Source organism: Heterocephalus glaber, unplaced genomic scaffold (genome assembly GCF_053883595.1).
Source record: "Heterocephalus glaber isolate CG9 unplaced genomic scaffold, H.glaber_assembly_v1.0 deba00000071, whole genome shotgun sequence".
Classification (NCBI taxonomy): Eukaryota; Metazoa; Chordata; class Mammalia; order Rodentia; family Bathyergidae; genus Heterocephalus; species Heterocephalus glaber.
This window is the reverse complement of record NW_028258137.1, coordinates 35,473,598-35,498,912: the sequence shown is the minus strand read 5'-3', so window position 1 is coordinate 35,498,912 and position 25,315 is coordinate 35,473,598. Positions and strand designations below refer to the sequence as shown.

Genomic DNA, 25,315 nt, shown 5'->3' with positions numbered 1-25,315 from the left:
AAGGAGACTGTCTCAGAAAACGAAAAAAGAAAATTAAGCAAGGCTTACATATAGTAAAGTGAATTTATAAATTTCTGTCATATATTAATATAATTTTTTGAACTGTTATTATCTTTATGGCAGCAATTATACTTATCTTGACTTTTTTGCTGAAGTGAAATAATCTCAAAAAATACACTTGAATGTAAGCATATGTACTTATGTGCCTATACATATGGATTTGTATACAAATGTATTTTGGGAACCAAATTAGATCACAGCAGTAGCGTGTGATTTAATTAATTTGGCATAATCTATTTTGCAAGTTTTAGACCTGGAAAGAAATGGATTTGTATAGAATAAAATACCTCAAAGAAAACAAATTTGGGTTTGCTCCCTCTTAAGTGCTTTCTTCTGTCTCTTAAGTGGTTTCTTCTGTCAAACCTTTATGTAATCCCAATTGTTTTTAATGTATTCAGTTCATTATTTCTGATATGCAACTTGTAATCCATTATCTTGTTTTAATTAATCCAAGGAAAGAAGTTAAGTGATAAATGTGGTATACGTCTATTAATATTTTACGCATTTCTCAATTGCTCATATCTTTATGTAAAGTGACTTTTTTTTTCTTAAAATACTGTTGTTTGACCAGAAATAATCCTAACTTTTTAAGGCCATGATGAATTTAAAGGAGGGCAGAATGTCTTAAAACCCAGGTCTTGTTTCAGTCAACAAAATTACCCTAAGAGTTTGGTCCATAGACTGGTAGTTTATTTACAAGCAGTTTACCACTGGTTTGTGATAAATACATAAAGGATAAACTGTTATAAATGTTTATAGTGATTGGACATTGCCACAGCATTTAGGAGCCTTTTAAATTTATTTAATAAAAGAATAGTTCTGTGAAACACTATAGAAATTTTAAGAAAAAAAAGTTTCTTGCACTGAATGTGGTGATGCATGCCTATAATCCTAGCACTTAGGAGGCTGAGGCAGGAGGATCACTGTGCAAGTTCTAGGTCAGCCTGGGCTACATAGTGAGTTCAAGGACAGCCTGAACAACATAGCGAGACCCTGTCTCAAAAAAAAAATAAAGAAGGAAAAAAAGTTCTTGTATAGCACTGATAGTTTAGGAAGCCTTGTTTGCATATGCCATACTTGAGGTAAAGTCTTACAAACACTGCATGTGTCTAAAGAAATTGAAAACAGAATTTATTTGTTTCTAAATATTTAATTTTTTTTGTCTTATAGCATATTGTTTACAGACAGTAACTGAAGATAACCCAGACCTACTGAAATCTTTCAGTGCCACAGCATTGAGTGTGCTGGAGTCTGCAATGCTTTGTCCTGTCAGTTCCATGGAATACATTCTATTAAAGACACTGGTGGCAGGTAAAATTTAGCCAAATGAAATGTGAGCATTTTTTTGGTAACTTGCGATGGATAGAGGTGGAGACTGAAGTTGTCTTTCTTCATTTCACCACATCAGGGGTTTCTGTACTTGTATCTGTTCTGAAAATTTTAATATTTAAGTAGAGACCCTAATTCAAGCAGTTGTCCATAGTTATAAAGTGTTCTAGAATAGCTTTGTTGCCTGATAAAGAAATTCAATGGTCAGGATCCCTTCTTATATCTTAGCAGTGAGTTCAGAAACTGACTCTGGGCAATCAACAGATGACTGTTACTTTTCTGTGAGTCCTTCACCCCTAGGACTTTTCACCCTGGTCTGTCTGAGCATAGAAATAAATAATCTGGTAACCTGTTGAGTAATAGGTACTTTATACTGTTTCTATATATTCTTTGCCTTTTTCCTTTGGCTCTGCGGAGATAATTTATCATGAGAAGTTTTGCTATGTTTTTCAAATATGGTAAGATGCACATAACATAAAATTTGCCATCTTAATCATTTTACATGTTTAGTTTAGTGATGTGAAATACATTCACAGATGCATACAAGGTTTTCCCATTTTCTTCTGCTCCTAGTCCCTGACATCCACCATTCTATTTACCATCTCTATGATTTGACTACTTAGATACTTATATAGTGGAATCATTTATATTTGTCTTTTTGTAACTGGCTTGTTTCATTCAGCCTAAAGTCCTCGAGGTTTATCCATGTTACAGCTTGTGTCAGTTATAGCCTGTGTCAATTATTTCTTCCCTTTTTGAGGCTGAATAATATTTTGTTACATGTGTATCAACAGTATTTTATCCATTCATCATGTATCCATGAATACTTGGGTTACCTTCACCTTTTGGCTATTGTGAATAATGTTGCAGTGAACATGGCTGTAATCCATGTGAGTCTCTACTTTCAATCTTTTTGGTCTATGCCTACATGGTGTTTTTATTTTCATAGTCACTTTTGAAAAAAATTAATCTGACTACTTAATAGTAGCTCCTATTCCCTTTTGATAAGCAAAAAGCTAAGAACCTGCTCTCTGGTCTGCACATGAGACCTTGGAATTTTAATCCATTCCATTCCACTCTTGGAATATAAGAAGTTGCTAAGAAGACCAGCTTAGGTAAAGATGAAAGAAAGCAACTGACTGTCATTTTAAAAGAAACCTGACCGGCATTCTCTCATCTGATGGTGTGTTGTATATCAGAGAGAGGCATTGTATGCCAAGGCGGGATGATTGTGAAGGTTATAACAAAGGGTGCTGCCTCTGTGCAGTTCTTCTTGACGTTTAATAAAATCAAACAAAGGCATTTGAAATTACACCTGAGCCTCAGGACCCAGTCTTGTGGAAACTGTACTTAATGTAAGATTTCATAGGCAGTTCTTTTGTCCTTATGCTCATTTTCCCCCCTAGGCACAATCTGGAATCTAAAGGACATTATTCCATCCAAGAGCCAGGCAGAAATCATAAATGCCATCCTAAAGATCTTGTCCAAAGTTTTGGAAATGGATGCTGTTGAAATAGTTATTCAGATGAAAGAGGCTGAAACCCAACGGTTAAAAACTGCTGCAGTGGCTGAGGACATTGTCGAGAATGCTAATGGTGACAATTTGATGGAAGATGATGAAATGGAAGAAATTCCTCATAAAAGAAAAGCAAGAAGGAAAACTTTCATTTCTGATTTACTTCCAGTAAGTCAAACTAATGCTCTCAAATGTGGATTAATACAGCTGTTTTCTTTCAATATCCTTAGCTTTATAGAAAAATATTACAGTAAAATTAACTATGGAAAATGGATTTCAGTAAAAATTGGCCTTGTTTTCTCATTGATTCTCATTGTAACATTAGAGGTCTACTTCCAGAGAGGAAAAATAATCTCTTATTTAAAATGGAACTTCTGTGCTGGATGTGATGGCATATGCCTATATCCCAGCACTCTGCGAAGTTCAGGTAGGAGGATTGCAAGCCCAGTAAGGGCATTTAGTGACTTAGTGAAGGCCCAGGGACCTGTCCTCCGTCTTACGGGGACAGACATAAACCTATGGTCAGTCATAAAGGCTGTGCTAAGAATGGTGGCTGGCCATGCCTCGATTTCCAACGGCGTAGTTTCTGAATACTTGGTACAGAGTGCAAGAGGATGCTTGCTTTTATTTTATTTATTTATTTATTTATTTATTTATTTTTGAGAGAGTTTCACTATGTAGTTCAAACTGGCCTTGGACTCACTATGTAACATAGGCTAGCCTCGAACTCATGACGATCCTCTTGCTTCAGCCTCCCAAGTGCTGGGATTATAGGTATGTGGCACCACGGCCAACTCAGGAGGATGCTGAGAAGGCTTTTTGGATAGAATACCTGGGCTGTTTTGTGAAGCATAACTTGATGTTCTAAAAAAAAAAAAATCAGAATTTTTTGCAGATAACTACTATGTATGAACACCCAAAGCATTGTGTTATGTTCTGGGGTGAATAAAAAGGAAAAGGTCATACCATCCTTGAGTTGTTTATGAATCATAAAATGGCTTAAAAATCACCCTGGGCATACATTTGATTCCCAGATTTATGCCTTGTGTCACTTGTGCTTCTGTGTAAGAGTATGAGTGAGTAGTACTTAAAATCAGTAAAGGGAGATGGATGAAAGCACAGCTCCATATGCCTTGTCCTCTGAAGAGCCCATTGATGAGGAACCTTAGTGTCATCACCTCTGCAGGTATCAGGAAGGCTGAGTGGTAGACCTGGAAAGTGCTTGACCTCATTTCCATATGTGGGATGTAGCAAGTCAGTGCTTACAGGCTTTTCTTCAGCTGTTGGCATTTTACCACTCGGGTCTCTGTTTATCCTGACCAATTCAGGCACGCTGTATTTTACCACTCCCTATTTCCTCTGAGCAGAAGTGGAAGTTACAGTTAGGCTTCAGGGGCCTCTGGAGGATCTGAAGCCCCAAGCTGGGATTGGGAGGATGGAATCCTTGTATGACTCTCCCCGCCTCCCACCGTGCTTCCAAGTGCTCCTAAAGGGAGTACCTGAGGATGAGACCCAGATCTACTGAGGTTAATGTAGAAGTGCCTTGTTTATGAACTATTGATAATTAACTATTATGTAGACATATATTCCCTCAAGTATTATTTAAGCCAAGTGTGGTGGTACCCACCTGTAATCTTAGCACTTGGGAGGCTGAGCCAGGAGGATTGCCTTCAGGTCCAGGCCAGCCTGGGCTACATAGTTCAAGGCCAGCTTGAACTATGTATTGAGACCCTGTCTCAAAAAAACAAAGAAGCAAAAAAGGATTTTGTGTTTATAAAATACAAAGTTTTCTCATAGCAAAAACTTGCTTTCTAAAATCTTAACATAACTGAGTAGCCTGAGTGATTAACATGCTGGCCAGTCTGCTAGCTTGTATTCAAGTGCCAGTGCCAGTAGGGCTCTAGGCATCGTGCTCATCTGTGCCAGGGATACAGATTTATAGTTAGCCATGGTCAACACACTGCCTAGTGGCTTCTCCTAGAGGGCTTTAGAATCAAAACTTAAGAAGGCATAACTATAAATATGAAAAGAAAGAACAGTTTAACCCATTTGTTATTTTTTTCCTAGCACAGGCTAAAGCACAGTACCTGGCCCAGCTCCCAGTTAGCATTTATCCAGTCCTTGTCTGTTTCACTTAATCTGTTTCCTTACTCAGTCTCCTTTCTCTGGCTACTTTGAAGGAAATCTGGATTGTCATAACATTTCATCTAGATTGAGTCTTTATGGCAGCTTGATAAGAGTAAACAGCGTAGAAATGTTCTGAACATATAAAGTGGAACCTAATTTCAGAGTTCCTTCTAAGCTGGATTGTCATACATTCTAAGTGGATGAGAACCCAGGAACAAGTCTTATTTAGTTTGAATCTAATCTAATAAAGATTTGTTTAGTTGCAAATAGCAACAATTTTTGTATGCATTTTATACAGGGTACATATAAATCCAGTGCAAGTTTAGGGATTCCTGAGGGACAGTATTACATTAGCAGTTTGCTTTTGTTGTTGTTGTTTTCAAGGCTGAGAATTGAATGTTAGGCCTTCTACATGTCAAACATTAAAGTTTTGAAAGTTCCAGTGGAATTTTTGGACAAAGAAGTGGTTGCATTTTAAAAGAGTACACACAATTTTAGAAGCCCTGGGAAATAGGAATATGTCATAAGAACTATCAAACTACTCAGGAGGCTGAGGCAGGAGCCAATTTAAAGTTAGAGGCCAGCCTGGCAAACGTAGATCCTGACTCAAAAAAAAAAAATGGGAGGGGCTGGGCATGGTGGCCCACGCTTGTAATTCCTACACTTTGGGACACTGAGGCAGGAGGATTACAAATTCCAGTCCAGCCTGGGCAACTTATTGAGACCCTGCTCTCTTACCCCCAAAATAAATAAATAAATAAATAAATAAATAAATAAATAAATAATTGAGGGGTATGTATAGCTCAATGTGAAGGCCCTGTATTCAATCCCTAGGACAAAAAAGAAAAGCTCAAGGTGGGTCGTTGGGAATGTAGCTCAGTGATAGAGCCCTTGCCTAGCAAGCATTAGGCCCTACATTCAGTCCCCAGTACAGCAAAAAATAAAACACAATTGGAAAACTGTCAAAATTTGGAACATTTAGCAAATTTGGAAATAGACAATAAAACAGGCATTTTTTTTAGCCTATTCCACTATTTTCTTATTTCCTTAATATCATTATGGCTATTTCATAAACAGTTTAAAAATTAAGGTCAGATACATTGATTCTTTTTTTTTTTTCTCTTGGTACTTGGGATCAAACTCAGGACGTTGCACTTGTGAGGCAGGTGCGGCGCCACTGAGCTAAATTCCTGGCCCCAGGTATATTTCTTCTTCCCATTTAAATTGTTACATATTTTCACAGAAAAGCATCTTTTTGACTGTTAAATATTATATTCTTCAAAGAAATCCAGGAAGCAAGTCCGTCTGTTCTTTGGCCAAACTCTGTTGGTCATTGTGTTAATGTAGTCTTTCCAGGAAGACGTCTAAGCATCTAAAAGCAGGTGCCGTTGTGTTTAGTGCCTGGTGTCTACAGTGAACTTTTAATCTTAGTATGCCAAGTTACTTCTTAACACATTAGATTAAATTTCAGGGTGAATTTGGTTCAGAATTTCTAAATATCTATCTGTTCTCTCCAGCTAACTAAGCAACGCTTAGAGAATAATCATGTAGATAGATGGAAACCCAGTTTGGCAATTACACTATGCCAAGAGGAATTATAATGCTTGTTTGTACTTCTAGCATTTTATGGCTTTTCTTCTACCTACTCTACTCCCATTTGCTTTATTTCAAGAGCAAAAATCTTCCAGAAGGCTTTAACTAAGAAAATTTATCCCAAGACTTTTTGTCTTTTCTCTTTTTGAAGGCTACTGACAAGGAACTGAGAGAGACCATGGCATTGCTGACAGCTCAGCAGACAGCTCTGGAAATTATTGTCAACATGTGCTGCAATGAAGGTTTGCTGCCTTTACATGTCTCCTGGCTGAGAGCAGCTCCCATGGGGACTGTCTTTAAAATTCCAGTTATGTATGGTTTGCAATCTTTCCAGATCCCTCTGATGATGAATGGGAAGAGCTTTCTAGCAGTGATGAAAGCGATGCATTTATGGAGAATTCCTTCAGTGAGTGTGGTGGGCAGCTGCTGTCTCCACTCTGCCTCTCCCATGAGATTCATACTGCTCTCACCAATTTCCTCATCCCAAAGAAGGTAATTTGTTTTCATTCCAGGCACATTAAAGAACAGGGGGGCTGGGCGTGATGACGCACACCTGTTATCCTGCCACTTGGGAGGCTGAAGCAGGAGGATTGGCATGGGTTCAAGGCCAGCCTGGGCTACAAAGAAAGACCCTGTCTCAAAAAAAAGTAGGAAAGTCTTAAGTAAGCTATTCACTCTGCGTGCAGAAGAAGTAAGCATACACTTTCAGGTTGCAGCTGATGGTACCATCTGGGTCAAAAAAAGAATTAATAAGCTGGGCGTGGTGGCACGCACCTGTGATGTCAGCATTCTTTGAGGCTGAGACAGGAGAACTGAAAGTTCAAGCGCAGACTGTGTAACTTGGTGACTTGAGTGAAAACCTGTCTCAAAATTTAAAAAAAATTACAAACAGCAATTTTTGTTTGTTTGTTTTGAGACAGGATCTCACTGTATAGTCCAGGCTGGTCTTGAACTCACTGTGTTCCAACTTGTGCTAATCCTCCTGCCTCAGCCTCCCAAATGCTGGGATTACAGGTGTACACCACCATCCCCAGCCAGCAAAAAATTTTTCAAAAGGGCTGAGGGAGTAGCTCAGTGTGAAGGCCCTGTGTTCAATCTCCAGTACCATCAAAGGAAAAAAAAAAGAAACAAACTAGATGATGATAAGGAGGACAATGAACCTCATTCTTGGAGAAGATGATTTATGATTCGACTGATCATTGATCTGCATATGCTACCTGTGTTTCATTAATATTATCTAATGTACTTTTACATATTTGTAAAACAATTTTTGATAAAATGTGATGAAGATGGATTTTATAAATAGACAAAAGAGAAGAAAAGTACCTTCTGATACTGTTAAAAAAAAAAACTAACAGTATTAGAAATAGGCTAATTGAGCATTCTGTCTTGATCTTGCCTAACCATTTCACTTGGAAGTTCAGTGATACCTTGGTTGTTGAACTCAATTTGTTCCAAATTCATGTTCGAACACTGAAAAGTTCAAGAACCAAACATATTTTTCCCATAAGAAATAATGGAAAATCAAATAATTGGTTCTAAGGCCCAAAAATTATACTTATAAATTCATATTTCCAGAACTTTTAACAAATTTTGCAATTTCTTTCTTTTTTTTGGTACCAGGGATTGAACTCAGGTCCTTGCGCTTGAGAGGCAGGCGGCAGAACCACTGAGCTAAATCCCCAGCCCACAGTTTCTTTCTTTCTTTAACTCTTTCTTGGTTCTCACAGTTTTCCTCTTAGCTTTACTGCTGGTATTACTTTCTTTGGAGACATAGTTAAGATATATTATGCAAAAACACAGTGATGGGTTTTTCTTTTTTCTTTTTTAATGACAGATGTTTTTTTTTGGTACCGGGGATCGAACTTGGAATGACAGATGTTGGTTTTTTTTTTGGTACCGGGGATCGAACTTGGAATGACAGATGTTTTAATGCACTAACACAAGCACTATATGTTGTCTGGGTGAGAGGAGTGCTTAGGACTGAAGTGTCACCCCTTTGTGCCTGCAGCAAGATGCAATGCATGACTCACTCTCAGCCCATACAGTTTTTTCTTTTTATTTTTTTTGAAGTTTTTTTTTTTTTTGATTTTTTTTGAAGTCTGCCTGTCTGTCTTTCTTTCCTTCTTTCCTTCTTTCTTTCTTTCCTTCCTTCCTTCCTTCCTTCCTTCCTTCCTTCCTTCCTTTCTTTCTTGAGACAGGGTCTCACTATGTAGTTCAGGCTGCCCTCGAACTTGCAGCGATCTTCCTGCCTCAGCATCCCTGAGTGCTGGGATTACAGGTGTGCACCACCTCACCTGACAAGTTTTTTCAAGTCAGATTTTCAGTTTGACTAGTGAGCAAAATTAGGAACATGGAACAGATTTTTTTGAACTTTGCTGTTTGAGTGGTGGAAAATTCAAACTTGGAGCTGTTCAACAACCAAGGCATCACTGTAGTATGTTAGAATCTTACAAAGAAATGATGTGTAAGATGATCACTCTTCAACCTTCAACTTATTGACTTTTTTAAACGTAGGTTTTTGAGAAAACTGCCTTTCCAAACAGCGTTGCAGTTGACATATGTTCTAGGAACCCTACTTGGAAACCTTTGATTAGAAAGTAAGAACTTTTCTATTTTCAAAAATGTGTCATTGTGTGAAATGTTGCACCACTAAATACGAAACACTGATTTCTCCCAAGACCTGGGAGTTTTGTTCCTGGGTTTCTACCTGGAGAAGTGTGTTCTCACACAAGATACATGCATGAGGATGTTCCCAGGACTCATGGTTGCCCCAAGCTCGAAACAACCTTGATGTCCATCATAGGTAGAATGGATAATATGTTCTGACATAATCATTCAGTAGGAATATAGTCAAAAGGATCTGAATTAGAACCACTTACAACATGAAGGAAACTTACGGTGTTCAGCAAAAAAAACACAAAAAAACCCCACAACATTGTACATAGCGTGGTTCAGTTTTTACCAAGTTCAAAACCAGGCAACACTGAACAGTTCTTCCTAGAGATGCATATCTAGGTGGTAAGCCTTCAAAGGAAAGCAAGGAGTTTACCTTCTGAGTCTGGGTAGAGGTGACCTCTAGGACTCAGAGAGGTCAAGCATAATCAGAAGGAATACCTGGGCTTCAAGGGTGCCAACAATGTTTATTTCTTACACAGGGGTATGAGTGTTTGCTTTATAAACTGTTATACTCTATGTGTGTGTTGTATGCCACCATATGCATATCGTATTTCCTAATTTAAAATAATTTTTTTTGGTACTGGGGATTGAACTCGGGACCTTGTGCTTGCAAGGCAGGCGCCAGAACCACTGAGCTAAATCCCTGGCCCCTAAAATAATTTTCTTTTTCCTAAAATAATTTTTTAAATGTTACCTCGCATAGAAATTCTTCTGAAGGAACTTCCTCATGACACTCATCAGACAAGTTGTATGCCAGAGCCCTTGAGTGCTCCAGCAGTTTGATTGGCAGATTAACAGTTTAGCTCATGATTCTTTTTCACATGCTATAGACCTCCTTGTCCATACACATTCCCAGCCCCAGAACCTGAAGCTTAGGTTAAAAGTTAACGCTGAATTCTGATGGGTGAATTTTAGAGAAATAGTGTTGTTCCACTTCCTTTCCAGAATGAACACTATACAGTGTAGAGCCCTGGTGGGTCTCCAGAGTCTTGTGTCCCTCCTGGACGTGGACCATCTGGGAGGAGCTCCAGCCCTTCAGACACTTGCACAGCATCTGTCACAACTTCTTTTTTCTCAACCAGGTAAATATTTAGACCTGATTGTGAAAGACTACTTGGATAGAGCAGAATGTTAAAGAGGCAGGAACTTGGACTTTATAATTATGTGTTGTTTATTCAGCCTGCAAAAACTTTTCACAGGTGCTAATAATCATATTTATACTTGCCAGTGGTACAGAGTCAAGGTATACCAGCTCACGTCATTATGGGGATAGATTTTCAAAACTACTATTTTCACAGTGACCTGTAGAGGGTGATTTCTATAAGATAACATCATAGCTCTCAGGAAACATAAACGTGATCTTAATCTAGCAGCATGTCATATTTCTGAACTTTTTTTTTTAAAAAAAGATTATGTCAAGAATAGCCACAAGGGCCGGGAATGTAGCTCAGTGGAGCTGTGTCTGCCTGGCAAGCACAAGGTCCTCAGTTTGATTTTGGGTACTAGAAGAAAAAAAAAGAATAGCCACAAAATGAATTCATTTAAGATCAAAGTGCTCATGTTACTTTCCCACAGTTTAAAAGCATTCCATTATTTCTCCAGAGCTCAGCTTGATATGATTTTCCTGTGATCTCGGTAATAATATGCAAGCACTAGTGAGCAAAGTAGCCAGAAGAACAGAGAGTAGCATATTAAGTGTTTTCTGGCTAGCAGAGGGACAGGATGGGTGCATTTACTTCAACTGAAATGAACTTCCTAGTGATCAGGGATGGGGCTCTTGGTACCTTGATCAGACTCACTGAGAGATGGCTCAGAGGCAAGAGATGGCAGCTTGTAGATCCATGGCTGGCAAAGTTCCCTCAAGGTTGGCCAGGCCTGCAAACAGTGAGACATGGGGAGGTCCTGCTGACCTGGGGCCTTGGCTTGTGGCCTCCTTGTTTGGCTATGCTCCCTGCCTCAGACCCTGTGAGTGGGTGGATTGTTGTGGCCGTGAGCAAGAGCAGCACCTCCACCACCCCTCCCCAAGGATATTTGCTGGGCTGCTGGGAGCTAGAATGCCATAAAGGCCAAGGCAAGCCTCCCCTACCTGTACAGTCAGGTCTCTTCCAGGTTTTAAGAAGGCTGGGAGGGCAATACAAAGCTACAGTCGTTAGAGCTTTTACAGGCTGACAGTCCAGCTCAGAGGGTTTGAATGCCCACAGTTTAATGGAGGAAATCCAGTAAGGGAGTCTTACAGAGCCTGTCCTGGATTTGAGAGCTGCCCAATTCATTCTTTGATCAACTAAACTTTGTCAAACTTTTTAAAAGTTAACTGTGGTATAGCCTCCAAGTTTTTGAGTACAAATGAAATTAACCCATATTAGAGACCTGTAATTTAAAGGATACAGTTTGTACTATGCAGAGATGTTTGTGTCAGACAAAAGCAAGATGTAGAGCTGTGAAAGCTCTTACACCATTCACTTCCTGCTCCCTGTCCTCCCTATAGGTGTCTGTCTCATCCCCAGAGAATCTCTCTATAAGAGAGGAGGGAGGCTTTCCACTTTATATTATCTGATTAAAAACTTTTGAGTTTTGTCCTACATACAGTATATATATTACCCAAGAAAATTTCATTCTTATAGTTAAGAAGAAAAGACTTGCCTAAATAGGTTAATGAGGCCTTGGTGGTATTTATGATTCATAACTGGATGCAAACAATTTTAATGAAAAAAACATAACCTACAGATCTGGAATTTGCAGGGATTTGTTATCAGAATTAACCTACCATTTATGGAAGGGTTTGGATTATAAACAGGAGTAAAGTTGTTGCTGGGGAAAGATTGCCATTAAAATAACTATGGACTCTTTCTCATGGTCCTGTCTGTACCTTTTTATCTGTTAACATTGATGTTCAGAGAAATAGAGTTAAGAAGCAGCTTAAAAAGTAATATAGTTGTTACTTATTTTGAAACAGCAGTAAATATTTTTTCCGAGAATGACATTTGGTAAAAGATAACCACCTTCCTAATATTGAGACATGATACTTTAATATTGTCCTTCATGAGATTTATTAAATTGTGTAATCCTATGGGGTTTTTTGTTTGTTTTTTCATTTTTCTTTGGGTTTTCATTTTGTTTTGTTTTTGTAATCCTATGGGTTTTATACGGACAGTATAAACTGTTTTTGAAGAATTTGGTGGGGAGTGTGAGGCTCAAAATTCTGTACTTTTTGTGTTACTATGTTTGAGAGTTAAATAGATGAGGCTTGTACACCTCTATCTAACTTGTAATTTTTGTAGCTTTGTTTTGTTTTTTCAATGGTGGGGATCAAACCCCCAGAGCCTTATGCCTACTTGGCAATCACTCTACCACTGAGGAGTGTCCCCAGCCCCTAACTTGTTTAAATTTTGATGCCAAATACATTTCCAAATAGTTACAGAGTTTGTGATACTCTGTATTCTGTAACTGACAACAGGGATAAAAGGAGAGGTTTTTATGTAGTGGAATCTGGTTCTTGCATTCAAAGCACTAATATCTTTGTTTCCATTAAAAACTGTTGATGTTCAAAACATCAGATTTTTAGTCATGGTGTATTTTCATATTGGGTCAGTCTATCAGTTTTCCCCATTTTTTACCTATATTTAGGTATGCTTCAAACATACCTTTGGTCTTTGTAAAACATTTTTGAGGGGAAAGTCATTTTGAATCACCTCTTTTGTTTAACTTCTTTTGACATTTACTTAATTCTCTGATAGTGCCATATTTGTTGACCTTTCACTGAATATTTAACTGAAATGCAGGTTGTTTGAAATTCTTTTCTCAAATTTGGGTAAATTGGCCAGAAATGTGAATTAAATAAAAATTGCCTACATATCTTCCTTAATCTAGATCAGCGATGATCTAGATCTAGAGTGTTCAATGAAACAAACAGCCTACTGTGGCATGTGTGCCCTAGGTTTGCAGCCACGGATCTAGATAAAAGTATGAATTACCCATAACATAAAATGGTGTGTAGTTTAGATTAGTATTTTGAATTAAGGTAATAGTTATTGTCCTTAGAATAAAAGAAAAAAGTTGAATCTTAGATGTGTTTTGTTTGTATTTGATTAGTTTTTCATAACACAATGTAGCTTCATTTGTTTTATGTGCAGTTCATGAATTTCTAAGGCTACTCTTGGAGCATTAATCAAATGTACATTTCAGAGCCAATATGGTAAGTTTCTAAAGTTTGATAGTAAGAACTTCACACCAGTTTTTGAGTGCTTGTTCGATAGCAGTTTTTAAAGACAGGCACTTCTTCCTGATGAGGAAGCTGAGATGTTAAAGAACACTGTATGGTCACTCATTGTTTATCATGTGTTTACTGAGCACTTTATGTCATACACTCTGTAGTGTAGAAATACTGGTGTGAATAGATGGAGTCACTGGTTTGTGGAGTTCGCATCCTGGCATAATGTTTAATATAATTTTGGCTGTGAAGAGAAAAATAACATCAGAGTAGTATGAGGTGCTGCCTTAAGCAAGTGTGAAAAGGCCTCTCTGAGGAGCTCACGTTAGAGATGAGACCAAAATGAAGTGAGAGGATCACGTAATGTCAGGCAGGATTTCATCCCAGGTCTGTGATCCTAAAGCTCTCCTGTTAGCTGGTCTGCATTAATTAGATCTGAATTAGAAACATATGTATATATAAGTACATATATTAGTACATAATATATATTTTTTAATGAGAGAGTCAAAAAAAAGTAAGCCTTGATTAAAATGTGTGGGAAGTTGCCTGTCTCTCACCCAGGCAACCTAAAAAGGGGGATCAGAACCAGGACAGGGTTCCAAGCACCACAAGGCAAGAAGCCAAGTCAAAACTTTGTGGCTTAAAACAACAGAAAACAAACTGGATATGGTAGAGTACACTAGTGCCAGCAGTTCAGGAGGTTGAGGTAGGCAGATCATGTGAGCTCCTGAGTTCAAGATCAGCCTGGACAACATAGTGAGACCCTGTCTCAAACAAGAACAACTTATCATTTGTTACTTCTGGAAGTATCTCTGGGTCAGAAATTTAGATAGGGCACAGTGGAGATGGTTTGTCTCTATTCCACAGTGTCTAGGGCAATGATTCTTGACCAGGGGGCAATCCCTCCTACCCCTGGACATTTGGCAATGCCTGTACGTATTTGTGATTGTTACGTCATGGACTTTGTTACTAGTGTCTAAAGGGTAGAGACCAGGGATGCTAATAACATTCTATAAGGCACAGGAGAGCCCTGTACAGACACAGCAGAGAAGTATCTGGTCCAGAATGTCAGCAGTGCTGAGATGGAGATATACCTGTCTAGGGCATCTGCTGAGAAACATGAAGGCTGGGAGCCAGAGTCATCTGAAGTGTTCCTCACTCACTCGGATAGTTGGTTCTGGAATTGTCAGGCAGAACACCCACAGGTGACCTCTTCATGTGATCTGGGCTTCCTCATAACATGATAGCTGGGTTCCAAGGGCAAAGTCAAGAGAGAAAAAAGAGCTCACACATGCAAGTCAGGTGGAAGTCACGTTCCCTTTTTTTTTTCCTTCTGGTGCCAGGAATTGAACTCGGGACCTTGCACTTGCCAGACAGGTGCAGTGCCACTGAGCTACATCCCCAGCCTGTTAGCCTGTCATTCTTGTGTTTGAAGAAGTCACAAAGTCCCACCCAAATTCAAGAAGTAGAGAAATAGACGCCATACTTTGTAGGAAGTGGCAAAGTTCCAGAAGATTGTGCAGGACTGAAAATACTGTTGTAGCCATTTTTGGAAATTACAATATATCATCCCTTGCTTCCCTTCCCACCAAAGGTTTCAGGGAGCCAGCTCACCTAGGTTACGCTCATTCTGTATCACTGGGCAAACACAGTTGTTTACAGCTAGCTACTGTTCTGTTTGTCCTGTGTGGGTAGGAAGGACAGTAGGAAAAGAGTCACTGTGAGGAACCAGAGTGGAAAAGAAACCGGGTGGTAATTAGGATACACAGTGGCCACCTGGCATAAGCAGCACTATTCCTGGCTCGGCACTTGGCTGGGTTTAGCAAGGAGACACTCTGCTTTCTATAGGTCAGTCTGGCACTAAGTATCTGTCAAAGACTGAGTTCATCTACAACACCTGGTGCAGGCTGGCCACACGCCAAAGTGTGAGTCAGATGAAACCTAACTGCCCGGAACTCTCGGACCTTGTCTGCAGAACACTCCTTTGCCTTGATTGTTTCATCTTTCAGACTTGTTGTACAGTGTACATGTGGCTGTTAACCAGGCATTTTGGCTTAAATATAAATATATGTATGAATGATAGCCTGTATTAATATTTTAAACGCTTTTTTTAATCCAATGTTTTTCTGTAAAATAGCTTGTCTTGGAGAAAGAAAAAGACTTACTTCACCATTGTATATTGTGGTAATTTTTTGTTTCAGATTTTGCCAAACATGCTGACTTTCTAGAAGCTATAAGTAGTGCCTTGAGGGCTCTTTTGCAAACAATGGCCTCTAAGAATATTCCTCAGGTAAGATTTTTTAAATTGTTTTATGTATTATGGGGGCAAAATTCATTACATATTTTTAAAAAATACTTTTCTATTACAAGACTAATATCTGATCTTTCCAAAAAGAAAGCAGAAATGCTTAAACTAAAAAGTGAAAATTTCCCTCCTTCCTACCCTCAGCAACACACACAGAAGCTTTTATATCAATACAACTTTTTAAAAAATTATAAACTCAACATTTAACATTAAAATTGCTATACATATAACAATAACGTGATAGAGGCCAGGAATTTAGCTCAGTGGCACTGCCGCCTGCCTCACAGGTGCAAGCTCCTGAGTTCAATCCCTGGTACAAAAAAAAATAGTAATAATAATGTGTTATAAAATAAAACAGTGGATTGAGTGATCTGTTTTCAAGATCTTTAACAATACAACCTCCTGTTTGATATACATGTTGTAAATATTCTCTCTGTATGTTGTTGATCTTTTTTTTTGGTACCGGGAATTGAACTTGGGTCCTTGTGCTTGCACAGCAGGCGGCGAAACCACGGAGCTAAATCCCCAGTCCTGTTGTTGATCTTTTTAAAATTTTATTACAGAAAATTTCAAACATGTCCTCCACATGGATCCATCTGCATCTCTCTGACAGGTGCCATATCATTTTTATTCATTACTTTCTATTAAGTAAATTTTCAAACATTCTTGAGAGCAGAGACCATTCTGTGAACCCATGCACACTGTCACCAAGTCTCAACAGGCTATCAACATCCCTTCTTGTTTTATTCCTCTTTCTTCATTTTTAGTCTTATTTCCTGGAGCATTTTAAAGCAAATCATATCATTTCACCCTGAATATTTTATTGTTGAACTTCATTCGGTATGTCTGGCAAAATTAAATTTTTTTAGATCCGATACCATTACCCAAATCCAAAAGTTACCAGGTATCTCTTATTTGAAATGCAGTCTGAATTCAGTTTTCCTAGATTGCCTTAAAAATGCCTCTTTTTTTGGTGCTGGGGATTGAACCTAGGACCTCACATGTGCTAGGCAAGTGCTCTACCACTGAGCTACATTCCCACACCTTTTTAAAATTTTATTTTATTTTATTATTATTATTATTATTATTTTTTGGTACTGGGGATCAAACTCATCCTTGCGCTTGAGCAGCAGGTGGCAAAACCACTGAGCTAAATACGCGGCCCTTTAAAATTTTATTTTGTAAAAAGGTTTTGCTAGTTGTCCAGGCTGCCTTGAACTTTCAAGCCTTTTGCCTCAGTTTCCCAAGGAGCTGGGATTACAGGCATGTGTTGCCATGCCTAGCAGAAATGTCCTATTTCAAGTGGTTTGTTCAAATCAGGATCTAAACAAGGTACATACATTGCTCTTGGTTGATATTTTTGTCTCTTCTTTTTTTCACTAGCTTTATTGAGATTTGATTCATATGATATACAGTTCTTCCATTTAAAGTGTACAATTCAGTGGTTTTAGTATAGTCACAGCTTTTTTCTTTGATACCAGAAATTCAACTCAGGACCTTGCATTTGCCAGGCAGGCACAGCACCACTGAGTTATATCCCTGGCCCTAGTCACAGCTTCTTAAATCTCTCAATTGATTATATTTCCCTTATCTGCTTCCTTCCCCTCATTATATTTATTCATTAAAGAAACTGTCACTTTGTGCTATGGCCCTTTCCTCATTCTCAGGTTTGGCTGATGCATCATAATGGTGTTGTTTAACATCCTCTGTCTCCTATATTTCCTGTAAACTCAGAGCTAAGGCAAGAACCTTAATTAGATTCAGATTCAGAGTTTTTGGCAAGAAAAGTTCATATTGCTATACATAGTTTTCCTATTTTATATCAAAAATTATATAATGTCATAAGAGCAATTTTAAGATTACTGACTGGGTTCACTTAACGGTGTTAGCAACTGATTATAGTTGTCAAGATCTTTTGTTTCATTAGGGGCTGCAAAATAGAGATATTCTAGTTTTGTCATTCCTTTAACAGTTATTAGCTGGGATTCTTCTGTAAATAAGAATTTTCTGCCTCATCAGTTATTTAGTACTTTGAAATACAGTTTGTACAATAAAAGACAAGTCAGTGTCTAACTGACCTCTGACCCTTTTTTCTAGAAGAGTGAATGAAAGATTGCCCCAGCAATCTCTAAATGAGACCAACAAAATATCTTTATTGGGGGGAGTTGTGCCGAGATCGAACTCAGAGACTCATATATGCTATCTTTTTAGTATCATTGTGAACTCAGGGTTTTAAACATACATACATAATATATTCTATTATAGTTATTTTTGATGCAAGTTTGACTCATCTTTAGATAGTAGGAATCTCATCAGATTGGTTCCCATTTCTCTTTAACATGAACCCTATGTCCAAACCCTAGGATTTTGGTCACATTTTGCTTTTTAGGCTAAAGAAGATGTCCCAGGTTCAACTTGTCATTTTCCTGCTTAAAATCTGGAAGAATTTCTTCAACACTCCCTGATTTCTTTAGTGAGAAATTGGATTTTAGGGAGGTATGGCTGGCTACCATATTGTCATTACTTCTAGGTCATTTTAGTGAAATAGCTGGGAAATTTGTATTTTTTAGGAAGATAACAGTAAATTTCACGCTGATGTTTCCAGTTTAAATACAAAGCATACAGCATTTTTGCTTTTTTGTTTCTTCTTTTGGTGTTGGTGATCAAACCTCATATATTCTAGGCAAGGGTACTACTGCTGAGTTATAACCCCCAACCCCAAGTTACTGTGTTTTAAAGTTGCTTAAAAGAATTTTCTGTGTGCTTCTAATAAAGTTAGCTTCAGTTCTTAGAATGCTATAGCTGTCCAGTAGGTGGAAGAACTGGGCCTAATCAAATGATTTTTCCCTAGAATTATGTACCATTGCTCCCAACAAGTTTTCACTTTCTCTAATAAATTGCTTTATTTTTTTACTTTTTAATTATGTAAAATATACAATTGGAGAATTAAAAGTGAAACAAGAAATATTTGGAGAAAAAATATGGTAAATCTGCATAATGGAATATTATTGAGCTTTAAAAATGAAATTCTGATACATGTATCAGAATAACATGGGTGACATTGGAAACATACTAAGAGAAATAATGTCAGTTACAAAAAGACTCATGCCATATGATCGCTCTTGTATGAGGTGCTTGCAGTAACTAAGTTCAGAGACAAGGAGAGAGAGTGGTTACTAGGAGAGGGGCAGTGGGAAGACATTGGAAAGGTGTAAAGTTCTAGAGATGGAGAATGGCTGTGAGTGTACTGTGATGCACTTAATGCCACTGAATCGGACACTTAAAAATGGTATATTTTATGTATGTTTTTATCGCCAATAAAAAAGAGAAAAAGATATTCAAAGAGGTCTGGTCTGGGAGTATATCCCAGTGAGAGAACATGTGCCTAGCGAGTGCAAAGACCCTTAATTCAACCCTCAAGGGAAAAACAAGAGGTTTAGCTTCTTGTCTTGGCTCCTGTCTTTTCATTTTCATATTTCATAATAATCATCCTTTTTAGTTTAGTGGGTTTTTGTTTGTTTGGTGGCTCTGGCAGTTGAACCCAGGGTCTCAGGCTTGTCTGTCAGCTCTACCACTGAACTACATCCCCAGCATCTCCCAGCATTTAAATTTTGAGACGTCTCACTAAGTTGTCCAGGCTGGCCTAGAACTTGTGTTCCTCCTATCTCAGCCTTCTGAATAGCTGGGGTTACAAGTGTAAGCATTGTGCCTGGCTTTAGTTTTTTTGTGTGTGTTTGTACTGGGAATTGAACCCAGGGCCCTGCTCGTGCTAGCACATACTCTGCCTTTTTTATTTTTGATTTGTTGTTCTGTTATTCCTTTTTGAAAACTAGGTAAATTTTCTTTTGCTTATTAAAAAGAAAGACTGTATTTGTACTTAACTTCTTAAAGGTAATGCTTCTGGGGCCGGGGATTTAGTTCAGTGGTTTCACTGCCTGCTGCACAAGATCAAGGACCTGAGTTCTATTCCTGGTACCAAAAAAAAGTAATGCTTCTGTACACTTGCCTGTTCTTTTCTCTGTTATTGATCATTACCGTATATAGAGATTTGGGGTTTGTTTGTTTGTTTGTTTGTTTTTGAGACAATCTCTGTCTATAGTCCAGTCTGGCTTTGAACTCATGATCCTTTGGCCTCAGTTTCCTGAGTGCTAAGATTGCAGGCATGTGCCACCACACCCAGCTCAGATTTTTCTCATTTCTTTTTTACAGCTTCAGAATACTACACTGTGTAGACTTTCCATATTTATTCAGTCTCTTATTGATAGACATTTGAGTTATTTCTAATCTTTTGCTATTATAAGTAGAATTGCAGTGAATAGTCTTGATGAATTGTATTATGTTTTGCCATTGTGTCTTTGGGACAGATCCTAGAAGTGGGATTACTGGGTTAGAGATGAGATGCACTTGTTACTGTGAGATGTTGCTGTAGTCCCTTCTTCAGAGTTTGAGCTGTTTTGCATGTTTTTGCCAGTTTGATAGATAAAAATTATTTCATTTTATTTTGCATATTTTATTAGGGTAATGAGGTTGGACATCATTTCATGTGCTTTAGGACCTTTGCATTTCTTTTTGTGTGACTGCTCCTATCTTTTGCCCATTTTTCTATGAGGTTGGGCTTTTTGTTTGTTTTGTGGTGCTGGAGATTAAAAGCCCAGGACTTTGCACAGGGTAGGCAAGGGCTTTGTGCCAGAGCTACACCCTTGGCCTGGGTGGATGCAGACTTTGCTAGGAGTCCAGCAGTCTGAGTCTTAGCGAGTTCTGCAGGTTATTCCCTTGCACACTTAAGTCTGAAAACCACTATCTAAACCATTCTCCCTCCTTTCTAAAGTCCTCTAGTTACTAATATGTCTCAGTATCACTGGCCCACACTACCCACTTTTGGTTTTCAGAATCTCCTATCCTCTGGGACCTGCCTCTCTCCTTGGAGATTCCTGTGGTTCCACTGTTCGTCTAATCCCAGATACTTCGGTCTGCACTTAGACGGGCCTCCCAGTCACCTGGCCGTGCAGCTCTTGGCTTCCTTGTCTTTCTTCCTGTTTTGGTCCTTCTGCAGTCACGCCACTGGAATCCTGCTTCCCAAACCTTATTTTGTCCCAGAATTTAGTGGGAATGGTATTTTACTGTTGACATGTACTATTGCTGTTGACATGTACTATTCATTATTTTAAAAGGTTTCTTTGTGTACTTGACGTTTTTCAAAATGGAAATGGTAATAATTCAGTAATGGTAAGTGGCTGTTGGGAGAGTCATAAAACCTCACCCTCAAGGCCTGTAGGAATATAAGATTTTCTTTTCATGGTGTATAGGTAGCAGTTTACTGAATCAGTCTGATGGTTTGAGGAAATTACTCAAAGCTCATGCTTATTTAATGGTAATCATTCCTATAGATTGTTTTGTGCATGTGTATGTCTTTTATTGTTTGTAGTACTGGGGATTAAACCCAGGGCCTTTGATCTGAGCTACATCCTCACCTCCCACCTGTTTGAGATGGGATCTCACTAAGCCATTGCCCAGGCTGGGTTCAAATTTGTGATCCCCCTGGCTCAGCCTCTCAGAGTGCTCAGATTACAGGTGTGTGCCACCCCCCCACACACACACATTCCTGACTTTATACCTATATATTACGGTGCTGAATTCTCAGATTAGCTCTATGATGGGCATGAGCATTGAGTGTCAGAGCCAGAACCCTGGCTCTCCCATGCTTTTCAGGAGAGGAAACCAGCAGTTTGATTTGCCAAGTGATGGCACCAGCACCGGAGTCCAGCTGTCCGGCTTCGCTGTCTGGTTCTTCAGCTTGTTGTTTCGTCAGCAGCTTCTCTGAATTGTCCTGGTGATTATGTAGCCAAGCATGTAAGAGTTACAGCAATCTGTCTGAGCTGTGCAGAATCCTTCAGTTTGTATGGTTTTTGTCATTAAGTATTTTCTGTGAAACATAACATGGTGCTATTACTTTTAGAATTGTCAAAAATAATGTAAATGATAGAGAAATGTGTTTGAGGATTTGCAGTTATTCAGTATTCTTGCAAATAATAACTACAGTTAACACTTAATACATGTTTTATGTGTATTATTTAATCCTTATAGCAACTCCGTGAGGAATACTTTTGTCATCTCCATTTTACTCATGGGAAAACTAACAATTTGATGGAATTAAGTAACTTGCTGGATAGCCAGGTGGTAAGGGATGGAGCTAGGATCTGAACCCAGGATGTCTGGCTCCGGATTGAATCTGTTCATCACCACGCTGTAGGAAACAGCCTGGCAACTTGACATTTACATTCTTTCATGATTCTTTTGCCCAAATATGTGCTCAAATTAGCTTAAACTGAAAATTATCACTGTATGGAAGATGTACTATATAATTTAATGGCTTTTGTAGTCTTAATTTATGATAAAGCATCTCAAAGAGGGGCTGGGGATGTAGCTCAGTGGCGCTGCACCTGCCTCACAAGTGCAAGATCCTGAGTTCCATCCACGGTATCAAAAAGAAAAAGAAAAAAATAAAACAAACATCTCAAAGAAAGTTCTTACTTTGTCTAGACTCAGCCAATTTTTATTAAAGCTACATGATGTCACTTATACTTTTAAAACCTTTATGTTCAATATTAAAAAGAAATTAGAACCCCTTTGGTCCTCATACCTCTGGAATGAGTCTTCAAATGAAACTAATAGGACCTGAGGCACCTTTCTGAGACTCAGTAATGACAGTGACAGGAGCAGGGCTGTGTTGCCAGCTGTATTTGGGAGTGATTAGAATGCATAATAACTTCTCTGCGGGTGTTTATGTTGCCCTTAGCACCATGCAGCCTGTAGGAGAGATTCTTGTCAATCCTGTTTTCATTTACTATTGGAATTAGTTGAGTTTAACACTCTAAAAACTCTTTTCTTTCAACAGTGCATGACACCTGATCAGCTGATGTCATTATGCAAAGCAGGCATTCATAGTAGTAACGTCGGAGTTAGGGTGAATGTTGTTAGTATTTTAGGAATCACTGGCAGTGTCCTAGCCAAAGAAGATGGAACGCTTGAAACTCTTAAGGTAAAACAATTTCTTTCTAACCTAAAATATTAAAATAGAAATAGACTGCGTTGCTGGCATGGTGGCGCATGCCTATAATCAGTTATTATAATATTCCTGTTACCCTTCTAAGAACTTTAAAGTGATGACTAATGTTTTTAAGAATTGTTTTGGAAAATGGTACATGCTCATGGTAAAACATTTTAAGAAGTACAAGTATATAATATATAATAGAGAGAATCACCTGTACTCTTAACATTCCAGTTCCCCCCTTTCCCCCGAAGGTCAGCCACTATTATGGGTTCCTTTTGTTATCTTTCCATGGGGTTTCGATAAATACACACATATGTGAGAGTATGGCTGTATGGCATATATGTGTACACATACACAAACGAGCATGGTATGTATAATTACTCCCTCTCCCTTAAGACTGTAATTGCCAGGGTCTACTTTAGTTTCTTTTCTGGTATGTTAAAGTACAGTAAAGATGTTGTGTTTTACCCCTGTTAATTTAGTTGCCATCTCTTAAAAAATAAGAACAGTTTCTTACGTAACTGCCCTTATCATGCCTTACACGATTAACAATCATTTTTAAAATCACTTCTTAATATTTCTAATACCTGTCTATGTTTGTAATTTTCTGATTGTCTCAAAGATATCTGCTTATAGATAGCTCATTTAAGCCAGTCGAGCCCACAAGTCATATTTGGTTTGGGATCTGCTCCATCTCTCTGAGTCCAGAACAGATCTCCCTAACACACCTGTTCCTCAGCTCCTGGGTCAGTTGTCCCAGGGGGTGTCCAGTGTCTGATTGCTTCCAAATGGCATTCAGTTTGTTCCTTTATCCTCTATATTTTCTGCAAACTGAAAGTTAGATCTAAAGACTGGATTTAATTTAGATGCATCCTTATGAATAAGACTGCTTCATAGGTGATGTGTGCTTCACAGTACGCTTTAGGATATTATGTCTGAATGCTGTCTTTCAAGGTACCTAGACCTCTTTTATTCAGATGAGAATTTTGAGGCCCAAAGAGTTTAATGAGCAGTCCAGGAGTTACCCTGTTATTCTGAGCATTTCCTTCCCCAGACTCATTACATCAGCATGCACATTACCAAGCATAAGGGTGATGCAGAACAGCCAAGCTAAAATCAAGCAACTTTGGAACAGTTCTTTGCAGATTGGGAATGGTCTGTTCATTAGCTAGCTAATTGTGCAGGAAAAAAAGGAAGTGTGGATGTTAAAAATCAACCATTATGGTAAAGCAAAATGAGTTTAAGTGTCGGGGTACTTTTTTATTATCTTAGTTTTTTCATAACAGATAAGATTTCTGTGCATTTTAATACCACAGAGAAGCCTTTTTTGAGGGGATTAAAGGGAGAAATTTAATAATTTGCATAATCAACTTCTCATATATCACTTGTGGATTTTAATTTACTTTATTCAGAGAAATAAACTGTACTACGTTCAGTTATATTGCTTATGCTATACTTGTTGTATTTATAAATATCTGTCAAATGTTGGACTTTTCAAAGTTTTCATTTTTCCCTGGCATTTTTACATGAAATAGTTTGCATGCATCATTGCCACATATGAAGTTAATACTCACTTTTGTGACTGACCTTAGTCATGTTATAATGTGTTTGCTGTTTCCAGACCATTGGGTGCTTCCTGCTTGAGGTTGCCACAAAAGACCCTTCCCTTGTAGTAGCAGGAGAGGCTTTGGATGCCCTCTTTGATGTTTTTGCAGATGGCGAAGAAGCCGAAAGAGCCTCCATTCAAATTAAATTGTTATCGGCTCTAAAAGAATTCCAGCCCATCTTCAAAATGAAGGTTTGTAACTTTTTTATTTATAAATGTGTAAGTCTCAGCATTCTCAGGGCAGAAGTTTAGATAGGTACCACCATGCCGTTTGGAGGCATGTGCCTGACAAATTCCTGTAAATCCCAATGATTAATATAGCACTTTATCCCAAGTACTTTGTGGAATGCTTGTTGACTGAGTCATAGCTGCACAGAATGACTGTGGAATCACTGTAAGCGGAGCCCAAAATGGCATCTGACAAGCTCCTCTTTCTTTTAACAGTTTAGGAGTGCTAACAGTGCTTAACATGTAAATGCTATTGTCTTTAGCTTGCAAAGCACTTTCATATACATTTTAAATTTGTATCACCATAATAGATTATAACGCTGGTTTCATTGAAGAAATACTTCCCTTTGGGGAAAAAAAAGTAAACTCTAGACTGTTTATATTGGAGAATGTGGTTATTGCCTTCATTAGCATTTTATTTAGTTTTTTATTAGAAGCATCAAAGCTAACTTTGAGACGAAAAAATAATTTCAAGGACAAGGGATGCAGTTCAGTGACAGTGTACCTGCTTTGCATGTGCAAAGTACAACTCCCAGCGATCAGTTAAAAATCAATTAGTCAGTCAGTCAGAAATTTAAGAGGGGTCAGTAGGAGAACAGCAGGAATTTTATTTT

The 25,315-nt window shown here is 38.3% G+C and overlaps 1 protein-coding gene across 3 annotated transcripts in view; it reads left to right on the top strand.

The window, feature by feature from the left end:
- The window catches only part of Heatr3 (HEAT repeat containing 3), a 74,218-nt gene that overhangs the window by 9,770 nt on the left and 39,133 nt on the right, over positions 1-25,315 (top strand). For 2 of the 3 annotated variants that reach the window (XM_021260943.2, XM_004847955.3), the window contains exons 6-14: positions 1,231-1,371; positions 2,796-3,073; positions 6,777-6,867; positions 6,960-7,117; positions 9,143-9,225; positions 10,250-10,386; positions 15,713-15,801; positions 22,712-22,855; positions 24,489-24,665. In XM_021260943.2, the coding sequence (XP_021116602.2) occupies positions 1,231-1,371; positions 2,796-3,073; positions 6,777-6,867; positions 6,960-7,117; positions 9,143-9,225; positions 10,250-10,386; positions 15,713-15,801; positions 22,712-22,855; positions 24,489-24,665 (1,298 nt within the window). Of the gene's footprint in view, positions 1-1,230; positions 1,372-2,795; positions 3,074-6,776; positions 6,868-6,959; positions 7,118-9,142; positions 9,226-10,249; positions 10,387-15,712; positions 15,802-20,705; positions 22,299-22,711; positions 22,856-24,488; positions 24,666-25,315 lie in introns of those variants that run through there. The other variant, XM_087206783.1, reaches the window with a different exon arrangement.